Source organism: Miscanthus floridulus, chromosome 2, assembly GCF_019320115.1.
Source record: "Miscanthus floridulus cultivar M001 chromosome 2, ASM1932011v1, whole genome shotgun sequence".
In the NCBI taxonomy this organism is placed as follows: Eukaryota; Viridiplantae; Streptophyta; class Magnoliopsida; order Poales; family Poaceae; genus Miscanthus; species Miscanthus floridulus.
In genome coordinates this window covers 71,588,098-71,602,362 of record NC_089581.1, presented here as the reverse complement: position 1 = coordinate 71,602,362, position 14,265 = coordinate 71,588,098, and the positions used below count along the sequence as shown (strand labels likewise).

Sequence of the window (14,265 nt, the reverse complement as noted above, 5' to 3'; positions counted from 1 at the left end):
TTGGAAGCTGAGCAACACACTCTACTCACTTGTTCACTTGATTTCATCATCTTGAGTGAGATTAGAGAGCCTCTAGTGCATTGCATTGAGTTGCATCATCTTGTGGCACTAGTTGGGTGATTTTCGGCTAGTCGTGAGCTTGTTACTCTTGGTGTTTGCCAACACCTAGATGGCCTAGTGATTGGAGGATCATTGAGCGGAGTTAGTGATTGTCTCTGGCCTCGATCTGTTGCTTGTGAGGGGTCTTGTGCCTTCCCTAACGGAGTGTCAAAGGTAACTCTAGTAAATTGCTCATGTCATTGAGCTACCTCACTTGTGGGTAGGTTCTTGCGCTGCCTCTTGTGGTGGGCTATGTGTGTGATACCTATTAGCCGATGAACCACCAAGTGTTGGTCGACACAACGGGGACTAGCGTGCTGGCAAGCACGTAAACCTCGAGAGAAAAATTGGTTGTCTCTTGCCCTTTGGTATTCTCCCGGTGATTGAATTGGTGTTCATCTTGTGATTGGTTCACTCCTCTATGCGGTGATATAATCACCCTACTTACTCATTTACATTCCCGCAAACTAGTTGTCAAGATCTCTAGTGTAGTTAGTCTTTGAGAGCTTGTTAGTTTGGTTAGTGTGGCTCTTTAGTTAATCTTTGAGAGCAGACTAGCTTAGTGAGTAGTGATCTAGCTTGTTGTGTGTGATAGTGATCATAGTAACTAGAATTGTTAGGATAGGTGGCTTGCAACCCTTATAGAGCTAGAGCAAAATTGCATTGCGCCATTTGTGTTACTAACCAATTTGCTCTAGTGCTTTGTAGAAGTTTTTAATATGCTATTCACCCCCCTCTAGCCATATTAGGACCTTTCACTGGGCGGATGGCTCAGCATTGTCCTTCCCTCATGGGGAAAGGTCAGAACTCATATCGATTGGGTCAACCCCTTCTAGGGGGCCTAGCGCCTGGATGGAGGGGCCAGCCAAGCCACCACCATCGTTAGGAACCTTGTCTGCCTTGCCGATGCTCGGTCGATCAAGCACCACTACTGCCTAGGCTGCTTCCTCTGCCAACGCCCTTCCTACATCATGGCTAGAGCCATCAGGATCACAGGGGGTGATGAGCGTGGCCGCTTGGGCGATGTAGTCCTACTCGTAGTAGTAGGCTTGCTCGAAGCTCCCTTCGGTGGTGATGACCCCGTTTGGGCCAGACATCTTGAGCTTCAAGTAGGTGTAGTTGGGGACGGCCATGAACTTGGCAAAGCACGGTAAACCGAGGAGGGCATGGTAGACGCTAGGGAAGTCAACCACCTCAAAGGTGAGTGGCTCCTTATGGAAGTTGTTTGGCTGGCCAAAGGTGATGTTGAGCCGGATGCGCCTGAGGGGCATGTCTTCCTTCCCCAGCATGATCCCATAGAATAGTGCCTTGCTAGGGCATAGGTTGTTATGGGGGATGCCCATCTTGACGAGGGTACTGGCGTAGAGTATGTTGAGGTTGTTGCCTAGTTCATTGGCACCTTGGTGAGGCACGAGGTGCCCACGATCGGGCCAATGACGAGCGGGTAGCGCCCCGGATGAGGGGCACTATTAGGGGTGGTCTTCCTAGTCAAAGGTGATGGCCATCTAGGACCATTGGAGCCGTGTTGGAGTGGCGAGGGTGTGAACGGCGTTCACCTCCTATTTGGTGATGTGGCGCTGCCGGCAGGATTCGTAGACGTGGGAGCCCCGAAGATCATGAGGCAGCACTCGACCTCTAGAAACTCGGTGTCTTCCTCCTAGGCGCCTCCTGCCAGGTCACCAATCTTCAGGATAGGCTTCTAGGCCATGCCATGTTGGCCGAGGGTGCCATGGATGTAGCCCTTCATGGTAGCGCAGTCCTTGAGGAGGTGCTTTGCCTTCCCCCCTATGGAACAGGAAGGGGGCCTCAAGCGCCCTCTTAATGTGTTCTAGGCATGCGACTCGCCCGTGGGGCTGAGGTCCGGTAGTGCGATCAGCCACGGCCACCATCTCCTCCCTACGGTGCTTCTGGTCCTTGTTCCTAGTATCGCGGTGTTGCTAGGATAAGGCAGGGTCATCACCGCTATCGTCCCCACCGATGGCCTTGGCTTTGCCGCTGAAGTTGGCCTAGACCGCGTCCTCATTGGTGGCGTACTGGGTGGTGATGTCTAGGAGCTCCCATGTTGTGCGTAGGGTCTCGCTACTGAGCGCATGGATGAGCGCATCATAAGTTGTGATGCAGATGAAGGCGTTGATGACATCGACGTTGATGATGTTGGGGAGCTCGTTGCGCTTCTTGGAAAAATGCTAGATGTACTTCTAGAGGGTCTCGTCGGGCCTTTGCCTACAATTGTGAAGGTCCAGTGAGTTCCCAGGCTAAGTGTACATACCATGGAAGTGTCCAATGAAGACGAAGTAGAGATCCCCTAGTAGTGAATGCTGCCAGGCTTGAGCTGCTCGAGCCAAGCTCTGGTCGAGCCTGACAGAAGCAGAGGAAGGTACTAGATGGCGAAGTCATCATCTGACCCCCTGTCCTTCATGGTGAGGCGGTAATCCTCTAGCTAGTGATCCGGGTTGGTCTCAATGTCGTACATGGAGATGTGCATTGGTGGCTGGAAACGCCTAGGGTAGGGAGCTGCTCGGATCGCTACCTTGAACACCAAGGGGCCGAAGTGATCCAGGGCAGTTCCCCCGCCCCATCGCTCAGGGGTATGGGGTTGTGCCTGAGCATGGCGCCTGGCCTCGATGGTGTCATGGATGTCATGGTCGTCACCGATTCGATGGCGTGTGGGGGGACGCCGAGGAGAAAGATCACGCCTTTGCTCCTACCGAGGCTTGGCGTGTTGGGTCCGCGACCGGTCAAAGCTGTTGCCGAAGGTGTCTCCACTGCTCCCCCTACTTATGGGGCATGAGCATCAGAGCGGTCCCCATTGTGAGTGGCCATCATCTAGGATGGCCGAGAGAGCATGGCGTAGCGCTAGGACACCGAGCTCTCGGCCTGCTGCTCGAGGGCGATGTTAAGGAGCTGCTTTGCCTCGTTTAGCCGCTCGTTGGTCTTTGGGTCCGACGTGTCAGAGATGTCTTCCAGGCAGCAAGCGGCGGCCACCATGTTGTACGCTACATGGGGAAAGCAAAGGCCGCTGGGAGCCCCCGTGCGGGCGTCGTCATCATCGCCAAGAGGGTGCATAGCTCGCTGCCATGCAAGGTCCTACCTTTGGTGCTCGAGCTATGCCTCGGCGGCCTCTAGGTTCACCTGCTGAGCCCATAGGTGATTCTCCTTCTCCTAGAGGTAGGCTGCGCGGCTACGGGGACTCTAGTCTGGCGTCGTGAGCTCGGGCGCCTCATCGGCAAGAACCTCACCATCGATGTGGTAGCACATGCGTGGAGGGGCGCTGTAGTCGATGTCATTAGAGTCATACTCCGAGTCGCTTCCCGAAAGGATCTTGAGGAAGGTGTGCAGCGATGGGACATTGGTCCCTACCACGCCAGAGAGGATGGCACTTCGTGGCGCCTCATGATTGATGAGGTGCTTTAGCTCCATCAAAAGGACATCGTCGTGTTCTAGATCCCAAAAGGTAGGTCTGGGAGGTAGTACTAGAAGCGGTCAGGCAGTGGAAGCACCTCACCGATGGTGATCTAGTGGTGGACGTTGGCCAGCATGTAAAACATCTGGCGACGATCTGACAGGTAGGGTTCAGGCCCAGACTGTGTCGGATCTATCGGGCTATGACCTTGAGATTTGCTCCTAGAAGCCCTAGCAGAGTGGGCGATGCCAAGGGCTCGCTTGCCGTAGCAGTCAGCAACATAGGCCTGGCTCCCAAAGTTGAGGACCTAGCCCAGAGCGAAGGCGCCGGCCGTGACAAAGAACTCATCGGGGAAGCGGACACTGCCGTCTTGGGCGGCGCCGCTTGCTCCAGTGATGAGGCGTGTGGCTCCAGCCACCGTAGAGAGCTAGAATCACACTTAACGTTGTCCCCTACCTGGCACGCCAGCTGTCGCAGCGTTAGAACCACGATAAGCATTGTTGTTCAAGTCGGTGTTAGAGTTTGGGTCTCTAGTGGCTTGGGTGGACTCAAGAACACAATAATCACAGAGAGGATGCAACGGTTTATCCTGGTTTGGGCCAATTGGTGCCCTACGTCCAGTAGGTGATGATCTTTATACTCAAAAGCACCCAAAATTAGGGGGTTACAACAGGGTTGTGGAGAGATTTGGTAGGGGGTTAGCTCGATGCTAATCCTAAGGTTGCCTTGCCGTCGGTGGTGCCTTTCCCTCATCAGAGAGGAGGAAGACGATGGGATATGGTGGTGGAGCTCTCGGTGCCCCTCGTTGAGTTGCCTTGCTCTCGACACTGAGCCAAGGCTGAGGAATGGAATGATCTATCTTCTCCTTCTCCTCCTCCCCCTAGGTCCGACCTTATCCCTTATATAACGAGATAGGTCCGGTACATGGCGGTTTGGGGGAACTAGTCTATGGTCTACATGCGCCGGAGTCTAGGAGGGCCTTGTAGCGACGTGCTATGGACCGTGGCAGTGTCATGGAGCCGAAGAAGCCTTGGGTGCCGTCCGGCTGCTTTGTTCTGACACTCTGCGAGTCAGGCTTTGTCAGCTTGAATCGGTCTCCCACAGGTGGACCTTGTAGAGTCTTCTTGGTTGTGAAGGAGGTCGGCTTCAGGGGCTGATGCGCGGGCCTAGGGGCCTCCGAGCCCCTTGAGGCCGCGGGGAAGCTTTGTCTTCTTGTGTCACGCCCCGTGCGTGACCTTGTCGGGAAAGTGACCGGCAATGCCGTGCCCAAGGGGCAGCGCCAGGGAGCCCCCGAGCCTCGGTAGCTCGGGGTGTGTCTTCTTGTGCCCGGGCCTTGGCTGGTGTCGTTGGCAGGGCAGGAGTCAAGGGCTGGGCCGAAGTGTCGTCGTAGATCAGGAGCCTAGGGGCTTGGGGGCCCAAGCCCCAAGCGGTGGTCGTGTCGTAGTTAGGCCCGACAGGGTATCTTCTCCAGAGGGTGCACGCGAGCGTACCCGATGGGTATAGCCCCCGAGCCCCCGGATTATCCTAGAGGGGTCGGTCGGGGGCCTTCTTCGTTCGGGAACCACTCGACCCGAGGCTTAACATACCCATATGTTAGAATCTCGTCAGCCACCCCAACAAATAGGGCCATTTGTAAGGGCGGATCATAACACTAATAGCATTTGTAGGGGCGGCTCGTTTGGGAACCATTTGTAGGGGTGGCTCAATATAGAGCCGTTCCTTAAAAAATGAGACGTTGCTACAAATCATTTCCGTAGTAGTGGAAAACACATGGTAAGCACATGTGGTGGATAGCTATCCACAAACAGAGTCCCATTATCCTGTGGCAAAGCGCATATGGCACCCCTTAAACTGTGAAACATGATAATCAAATAAAAGACTCCCATTGAAAAGTAAGCATGCCATAAATTCCAGCAACAAACTTTTTTACCATCGAGGTACACAAACCCCGTAAATCCTAATAATCAAAAGATAAGAAATGTTAATGCTGAATGTAGCGTTTCATTTTTCAATAAAGAAAGATATTATTAATTTGAAGAACATTACAAACTGTAGATCAGATTACCACTCATGTATGCTAGGAAAAATTGCCTTAGCCACCTGCACAAATTGCTGAGATAACGTCACAATAAATCCTTGTCAATTGGGCGGCGGATCCACAGTACAACCATTGATGCCACGTGACATCAATGACCTTGTACAAGTACCACTACAGTATCAATATATTACAACAGAATATTCTAAAGTTTAGCAATATTATAGCCCAGTGACATCAATGGATAAAAGATCAGATTACCACTCATGATTGGGCTTGTGAAATGGAGAAATCCATGAGCTTCAATTTCAAAAGATAAGAAATGTTAATGCTCAATGGAGCGTTTCATTTTTCAATAAAGAAATATTAAATTTGAAAAACATTACAAAATTGTACATCAGATCACCACTCATGTGTTGGGAAAAAATGCCTTGGCTCCTGCGCAAATTGTTGAGATAACGCCACAATCAATTCTGGTGAAATGGGCTTATGAAATCGAGAATTTCATCAGCTCCACTTTTCGCTCTTGTACATTGCAATCCAATCTTGCATCGGTACTTCTTCCTCATTTTTGGTGGGTTAGGGTTTATGGATTATTTTGGGAGAGGTTTCACCTATTATTTCCATATAGGCAGATCCTAATTCTTTTAAAAAAAAAATCAGCACGATCCTAGGGTGCTAGATGGGGAAAAAAAAAGATAACAGCAAACGATAAGGGTAATGGGCAAGCAAGCTGACTTGGATGCAAGGAAAAGGGATAAGGTAGAGGCACAGCTAAGAAGAGGGCGCCAGCTGTTTGGCAATGGTAACGCAAGGGAGGTAAAAGGCAAATGAGAGCGAGATGGAGAAAATAGCACCTAGAGGCCACAAGCAGGGAGAAGAAGGGAGCACCAAAAACCAAACATCGAAATAAACGACATTTGATACCTAAACCCTAGACTTAGGATTCGATCTACTAGCACGTACTACTATTAAAGAGATGGTTCCCACCCCCTCTAGCCACCGGCGAGACAACTAGAAATGGGAGAGGGAGGTGGCCTAGAAGCTGGTGACGGCTGGGAGGTGTGCACCATGTAAAATATGACTAATGCATTGATACTTTAGCTACTTTTAAGGGTTGCCATGAATCATTACCATATAAGGTATTAGTGTTGGAGCTAGTACCGCTGCGTAGAGCATAGTCATGGGAGGTGGGAGGCCAGGATTTGATTTTTGGACGGCGGCGAGGTTGAGACACCGTGCTGCTGGCCCACCGTGTCTCGATGGAGTGTGCGCTGAGAGAGAGAGAAGAGAGAGAGGGGGAGAGATTAGATCAATCTTCATCTGACTTCTATTAACCAAAGTGTTCAGTACATATAGCAAAGATTAACAATTCCCTAACAAACTCATGCAAAATCTAAGGAGCTAACAAACTGATCTAATCCCATCATGAAGCGTCGGAGTCACTGAAGTTCCATGGTGACCGCGCACCGCGCGTCATCCATGCATTCCGCACCGTGCACTGCCCTTGCCGATTAGTGCGCAATCCTAGCCATGGCTTCTCTTCCTCCTCTGGTAGACGTTTCCCCCCTCGAGGAATAGCTCGTCCTCGAGCCGGAAGGAGGGATGCGCTACACAGAACGCGTCAACTGGCTCTCACGTGGCCTCAGCATCAGGCGTGCCCACGGCCCGCCCACTGAACCAGCACGTGCCAGATGCCGCGGCGGAGACTAGAACAAAGAACACGCTCTGGCTATGGCAGTAGGCGGCCGTTTTGTAGTGGAGGGAGCGACGGGATGGTCGTCGGTGGAGTCCCACGAAACAGCTTGAGCATGCCCACATGGAACACGTCATGGATGCGGGCACCGTCTAGCAGTTGGAGACAGTAGGCCACCACGCCCACACATCGCAGGACTTGGAACGGCCCAGCGTACCGTGGTCCTAGCTTGCCGCGATTGCCGAGTACGAGAGATTGGGAAGGGCGATGGAGCAATCGGAGCCACACCTAGTTGCCCGTGGCAAACTCCAGATCACGGTGATGAGTGTCGTAGTGGCGCTGGGCGTACTCCTGCGCTTGGAGAAGTTGTGTGTGTACCTCGGCCAAAAATGCGTCATGGTCGGTGAGCATGGTGTCGACGGTTTGACTGTGCACACTGCTTGGTTGGTATGACAGCAAAGTCGGTAGATCTTTTCTCTCGCCTTTGGCGGGTTAGGGTTTAGGGGTTGTTTTGGAGGAGTTTCACTTATTGCCGCCAGGTAGAGATATCCTACTTCTTTTAATTTATTACTCTCTTGGTCTAAAATAAGTGATGTTTTAGGTTTATCTTTAGTAAAACATTTTAAAGTTTGACCAAATTTATAAAAATAAGTACTAATGTTTATAATATCAAATAAGTCTTATTAGATTTATCATGAAAAATATTTTCATATTCTATCTATTTAGTGTCACAAATATTGATGTTATTTTCTGTAAATTTGGTCAAACCTTAAAATAGTTTGACTTAGGACAAACATAAAACAAAATTTATTTTGGGACGGAGAGAGTATTAAGGAAAAAAGAAAAAGAAAAATCAGCATAAGCCTGAGGCGCTACATAAAAAAAAAAAGAAAAGAAAAAGAAAACAGAAAGAAAGCGGCGTACAAAAAGGGCAAAGGAGGAAGCGATCGGGGCAGCGTGGGAGGCACAGCCAAGCGGAGGGCGCCAGCTGCCCGACGACGGCGACGCGCGGGCAGAAAAGGCGAAGGGCGAGCGAGGAGGAGAATCAAATAACGCACCCCGGAGGCCACAAGCCGAGTTTGTGGCTGTGCAGCCCTCGCCGTGGCCCCCACCCAACTTCTTCCCCTCTTATACCCGCTCGCCTTCCCCTGCCCATGGCCAGCAGCAGCAGCACACCAGACCAAATTCCATTCGTAGGTTTCTTTGCCGGCCTCGTCGTCTCTTCCGGTTCCGGCTGCAAAGTGAACCTACCTGCGGGACCTCGACCTCGACCTCGACCTCGTCCGTCTGTCACCTAGCTAGCTGCTTCGTTCGGCTTTCGCTTGCAGCAGCAAGAGGAGAGAAGAAAGCAGCAAGCCGGGAGCTTGTGTTTGTTTGGATCGAGTGCGAAGAAGATGATTGCGGAGTGCCAAGGAGGAGGAGGGGACTTCCTCATCAAGCTCTTCGGGAAGACCATCCCCGTGCCGGAGTCCGGCGACGCCAAGGTTGGAGATCTATATCATCTTGCTTGCTTTGTTATTACCTGCTGTCCTCAGTTCATTTCCAGTGGAGTCTCTGTTTCTTGGTTATTGGGGTTGGTTTGCTAGCTAGGGCATGGTCATGGACATGAGCCAGCGGTGAGTTGTTGATCTGTTCAACAGTGAGGGGATGATTGATTGATTAATTCCTCGGGCTATTCACTGGACTCGCTCGGCTTGGGGGTGATTACTGATTAATTTGATTTGAGTGCCATTTTTGCTTGCGAAAAGATAGACGATGCTCTTCTTCTCCGAAACAGGGCATTTACGTAGGAGCATTGACGTTATTGCAGTGAGCGGTCCAACAGGCATGGTGTAAACGTGGAGGCCTAAAGCTGTTTCTAGTAGTCTCCACTGACTGCCTCCTTGCTTGGGCATCGCACCATTTCTAAGAAAACAGCAACTTGCTTTCCCTCGCTCTTGTCCGAAATACGGCGGGGGATACGAAATTAAGCACTACTATTACTACTGCTAGTAATTTATTTAATGTAGTGCGTGCTAATACTTTTTCTTCAAAAAAATTTGTGCTAATATTACAGTGTAAAATATAAGAAATTGCCCCCCCCAAATTTCCACCCATGGAAATCAGATGTCTAATTCAAGTGGGAAAACGCAAGAACCAGCCTTGTAACTAATTAATAAGGCATATGATGAAATTCGAATTTTACAACTGTTTTCCATGCATCAACTATGTATAGGAGCTGATCAAATAAAATCTTATGATTCTACTAGGATCTTCAGCAGAGCAGCAGCAGCAGCAGCTCGACTGAACAGGATCAGGATGCCCATGCCCTGGACGTGGAGAACGGGCACGCGCACGCGCACCCGGACTCCTCCTCCGAACCGTCCCCGCAGCCGGAGGTCGTGGACGCCGAGGACCCCAAGAGCTCACCGGAGACTTATCAGAAGCCCGGCAAGTGCAGCGGCGATGCTGCCAGCCAGAGGGAGAAGCTGAAGAAGCCCGACAAGGTGCTGCCGTGCCCGCGCTGCAACAGCATGGACACAAAGTTCTGCTACTTCAACAACTACAACGTCAACCAGCCGCGCCACTTCTGCAAGAACTGCCAGCGGTACTGGACCGCCGGCGGCGCCATGCGCAACGTGCCCGTGGGGGCCGGACGCCGCAAGAACAAGAACGCCGTCGCCGCCGCCTCGCACTTCCTCCACAGGGTCCGGGCCTGCGGCGGCGGCGACACGCTCAAGACGACCAACGGCACGGTGCTCAGCTTCGGCCATGGCGGCGCGCCTCCTGGTCCTGCATGCTTGGACCTCGCCGAGCAGCTCAGCCACCTGGCCCCGGTCATCAGGAACGCCGGCAACCCGGGTCCTTGCAGCGAAGGATCGACCAACAGGGACGACAACAAGACCATCAACCACAGGTCTTCTGTAGACGAAGCTGCAGTACTCAACGCAGACGACGGATCAGTGCAGCACCCAGCAAACATGAACGGCGTGTGGCCGCCGTACAGCTGCGCCCCATCTCCGGCGGCGTATTTCTCCTCGGGCATCGCGATCCCGATATACCCGGCCGCGCCGGGTTACTGGGGCTGCATGGTTCCGGGAGCTTGGAGCCTGCCATGGCCGGTGCAACAGCCCCCGTCGCAGTCGCAGGGACCGGCGGGCCTCTCGTCGTCGTCGCCCACCACCGCCAGTGCTCCTTCGGTCTCATCATCCGGGGCAGCTGACTCCCACACGCTGGGGCTGGGCAAGCACCCCCGGGACCGGGACGGTGACGATGGAAGAAACGGCAATGCCCATGGCGGCAACGCCAAGGTGTGGGCTCCCAAGACCATCCGGATAGACGACGTGGACGAGGTGGCCAGGAGCTCGATCTGGTCCCTCATCGGGATCAAAACCGACAAGAAGCAGCAGGACGCAGATGCCGCTGGTGGGCACAAGCAGCTTGGGACGGTGTTCGAGCCCAAGCTCGAGGCCACCAAGAAGCAGGCCATGATGACAAGGTCGCCGCTCCTGCACGCGAATCCCGTCGCGCTCACGCGCTCGGTGGCATTCCAGGAGGGCTCTTGATTCTTCAAGTTGAAGGACATCGATCCATCAGCTAGCAGCAGCAGGAATTTTCTCATGCAGCCTTCTCATCTGAACATGAGCTTAGCCTGACAGTACTGAATTTTTTTTGGTAAATCATCAGAGGATTGTAATATATATCTATATATATAGGTATATATATGTTGGCTGGGAAACAGAGATAGTGTATGCGTATGTGTAACATAGCTACTTGTGGACTTGTAATATAGGCGGCACGCAGGATGTACATAGAATTAGCTATTTGGGTTTGAGAAAGATTTGCAGGAGATCAATAAGAGGTCTCTGGTTGTAGATAAATAATAACATTAAGAAGGGGAATATATTGCTTCAGGTATTGCACTCTTCAGCAACTTGTTGTCAAGTCCTTTCTATAACAAAGTATTCTCTTTTGGTTCATTTGCATCTACCAGTCCACTAGATTCAAAATATATTCTACTAGTATACCTTGTATTTGTCTACTTTATTCTTGCATCAGGATAGGCAACAACGAATATGGCTAACAGTATCTGATTTCTTTGGCCCCGTTCGCGTGTCCTTAAACCCGGCTTGATCCGCTTCTTTTTTCATCCGGAACAGTATTTTCCTCTCGTAAATTCCTCTAGATTCCTCCAAATTCCTCCGAGCGAACGGGGCCTTTGTTGCGTTCTCTGTATCAGTCCATTTTTCCTCGTTCCTTTTTTGCCCTTTTGGTTGGGATAATTCGACCATGAAAGTGGTGCAAACAGTGGAGCCGGGCATGGCCAAAACCCAAAAGGAGGGAAAGTGACATGCAACTGCTTGTGCAATTGCCCCCACTGACCTCAAAAGCCAAAGCTGAATATTTTAGCTCTCCTTTGCAATTTGCATACTACTGCCAGCTCACTCCTACAAAAAGAAGTCCAATCAATAAGGAAATTGACAGGCAAAAGAAATGGAGAAATACAGATCTAGCACATAGATTTACGAGAGGGAGATACGGACCTATGAAAAATAAAATGTTTACTAATTAAACCAATATTAGGGCACTGATATTCACGTACTCCCTCTATCTCTTTTTAAGTGTTGCTGTAGTATTCGTGCTAGTCAAACTTTCTTAAATTTGACTAAATTTCTAAAAAATATTAGCAATATTTGTATTTCCAAATAAATTTTCGAAAATAGATTCAAGGATCTATCTAATAATACTAATTATGCATCATAAATATTATTATTTCATTATATATATCTGGTCAAAGTTGAATATGTTTGACTTCTCAAGAAATGAGAACGATAATTAAAAAGAGACGGAGAGAATACTATACAAACTGAAAATTTGACTGTACACCACCATAGAAAGAAACCATCGATGAAGTTTCTTTCTGATAATCTATACCTAATAATACTAATGAAGGAAATCCCTCTTCCCTATCCGTACGTCTCTCTCATGTTCCGTCCCTTGGTTAGTTGTCTCTCACACTTACTCTTTTTGTTTTGAGTTTGGAGCTACAAAATTTTATTATCGCCACACCACTTAGCGCATTGGTGTCGTGGCATGTGTGCTGCCCTGTGGCTCGTCTTTCTCCTTACTTAAGCTCACAGTAGGTGCATATAATAATAACTTATTTATGTCGAGTCAATTTGTCATATGAGATTAGTCCTTTGTTGCCGGCATTTATTATGGACCTTAAATTTATTTAATTTAAGGTTGAGCTAAGTCTAATTAAATTCAATAAAAATAATTATTATTGGCACGAGCACCACGCAACAATATGGGCATGCTTTCTAGTTTATTAATAAGGAAAAACATGCATATGGGGTCATAAACTGAAAAGAAACATGCATATGTGTCGTAAACAGACGATGCATGTAAAATGGTCGATGAACTTCGTCCCTATCTGTTAACTAGGAAACCATCTTTGCAGTGTTTCAAAGCACAATCAATCATTACCACCATTCACACTGCCTTTTTGGCGGTTGACATTTGGGTGGTGCCATCTCCACTTGCACAATTGTCAACCAATTAAACATGGCATTATATTATTTTACCTAATCTCCTCCCCCCAAAGTTCACACGCGTATGTCCAATTGTCAACGTCTGGTCAACCAAGGTTCTGAAAAGTGAAGTAATTAATGGTAGCATTGTGCTTAAGTACGTGCTGAACACTACTGCTGAAGTGCTGAACACCCAATGCCTTAGTAAGCATTGTGCTTATAAAAAAGTTGGGCAGAAGGTTTTCGTGTTTACAACCGAGTTCCACTCAGATAGCCTTTTGGGATATTCAGTGGTGCGAGTGCATTCATATTGCACCCACGACTCAGACCAATGTATGCTCATAAAGTACATTTCGAATTGCGCCCATATCTCAGAAATATGTGATTGAGAACAGGAAATATAACCTGAAAGCGTTATGAACTAACAATACGTTTAAAATTCAACATGTATAAAAAAAAATCTTTTCAAAAAGATTATGTGAAAAATATTGTTGAACCTATGTTTGCTGAGGCGCAAAGCAAAATCTTAAATACAGAAACTTAGAGAAACCGCCAGGTTTAATTGCTCATGTAACGTCTATCATGAGTAACTTTCGGCTAGCTATATATATATATATATGCTATAAAACAAGTGAAATAATCACTTTTGACACCTGGATATCAAATCCTATAAGAATTCGACATCTGTGCAGCCTCCTGCATGCCACCTTTTCAAAGTGATGCACCGAAAAAGACTTTAAAAAAGAACTTTGAACAAGCTTTGAGTGCACTTTCCAATCAAAGGCAAGTAAAGAAAAGAAAAGTAGCCACACCACACAGTGGCTAGAGATGACTCACGAGTAACTAGCTATGAGAATTCTAACTTCCAAGTCCACATCGAGTTTTAAACAACCTTATCATGATTATTTTGAATGGTACTAGTATTTGTTTTACGTGTGGTCAAGTTTTAATAAGGAAAGAGCATAAGAAAAAGAGACGAGATGGTGATGCCCAACCAACCCACCACAGACGGGCAGGTTTTTTGGCATGTCGCTCTTGAAATGGGGAAAAAGATATGAAACCAAAGGTGAACATGCCCTGTAATTGACGCAATTGATGTGAACCAGTAAGTTGTTTGTAGTCACACAGGCTGATTACAGGTACTAGTAATTGTCTAATGGTGGAATTGGTCAAGGTCTATATATTAATTAGTCGGTACATGGAAAACTTTAAGGCGTTTTTAAGTGTATACATGCTCGTGTTTCAAATGGTTTCAAGTGAAAATGCCAGTAAAAATCAGGGGTTCCATCGTGTACACATGAACATGAACACTGGTCCACACTACTACGAGAACAATTTGTAGCAACGGGAGGTTTTTTTTAGAGGTAGCTAAATTTCCAGCCACCTCTACAGTGCCCCTTCCAAACCGAGCTGCCTCTAGAAATACATTTGTAGAGCTGGCGGCTTCGTCTCTACAAACCCCTATTTTTAGAGGCAGTTCCATTTCCTGTCATCTCTAGAAATCGATTTCTGGAGGCAG

General features: G+C 48.9%; 2 protein-coding genes across 2 annotated transcripts; one reads left to right on the top strand and one right to left on the bottom strand.

The window, feature by feature from the left end:
* Nucleotides 1-1,130: 1,130 nt before the first annotated feature.
* Nucleotides 1,131-1,442, bottom strand: LOC136536701 (uncharacterized). Its single transcript, XM_066528906.1, has one exon. The coding sequence runs from the start codon at nt 1,440-1,442 to the stop codon at nt 1,131-1,133; it is 312 nt and encodes a 103-aa protein (XP_066385003.1).
* A 6,919-nt stretch (nt 1,443-8,361) lies between these two features.
* Nucleotides 8,362-11,192, top strand: LOC136539103 (cyclic dof factor 1-like). Its single transcript, XM_066531041.1, has 2 exons — nt 8,362-8,717; nt 9,483-11,192. The coding sequence occupies exons 1-2, from the start codon at nt 8,628-8,630 to the stop codon at nt 10,776-10,778; spliced, it is 1,386 nt and encodes a 461-aa protein (XP_066387138.1). The 5' UTR covers nt 8,362-8,627; the 3' UTR covers nt 10,779-11,192.
* Nucleotides 11,193-14,265: the final 3,073 nt, after the last annotated feature.

Bases quoted from the DNA above. Each gene is read 5' to 3' on its own strand.
- LOC136536701 (XM_066528906.1), bottom strand. From the start codon at position 1,442: ATGGGCATCCCCCATAACAACCTATGCCCTAGCAAGGCACTATTCTAT.
- LOC136539103 (XM_066531041.1), top strand. From the start codon at position 8,628: ATGATTGCGGAGTGCCAAGGAGGAGGAGGGGACTTCCTCATCAAGCTC. The intron at 8,718-9,482 runs GTTGGAGATCTA...TGATTCTACTAG, and splicing joins CGGAGTCCGGCGACGCCAAG to GATCTTCAGCAGAGCAGCAG.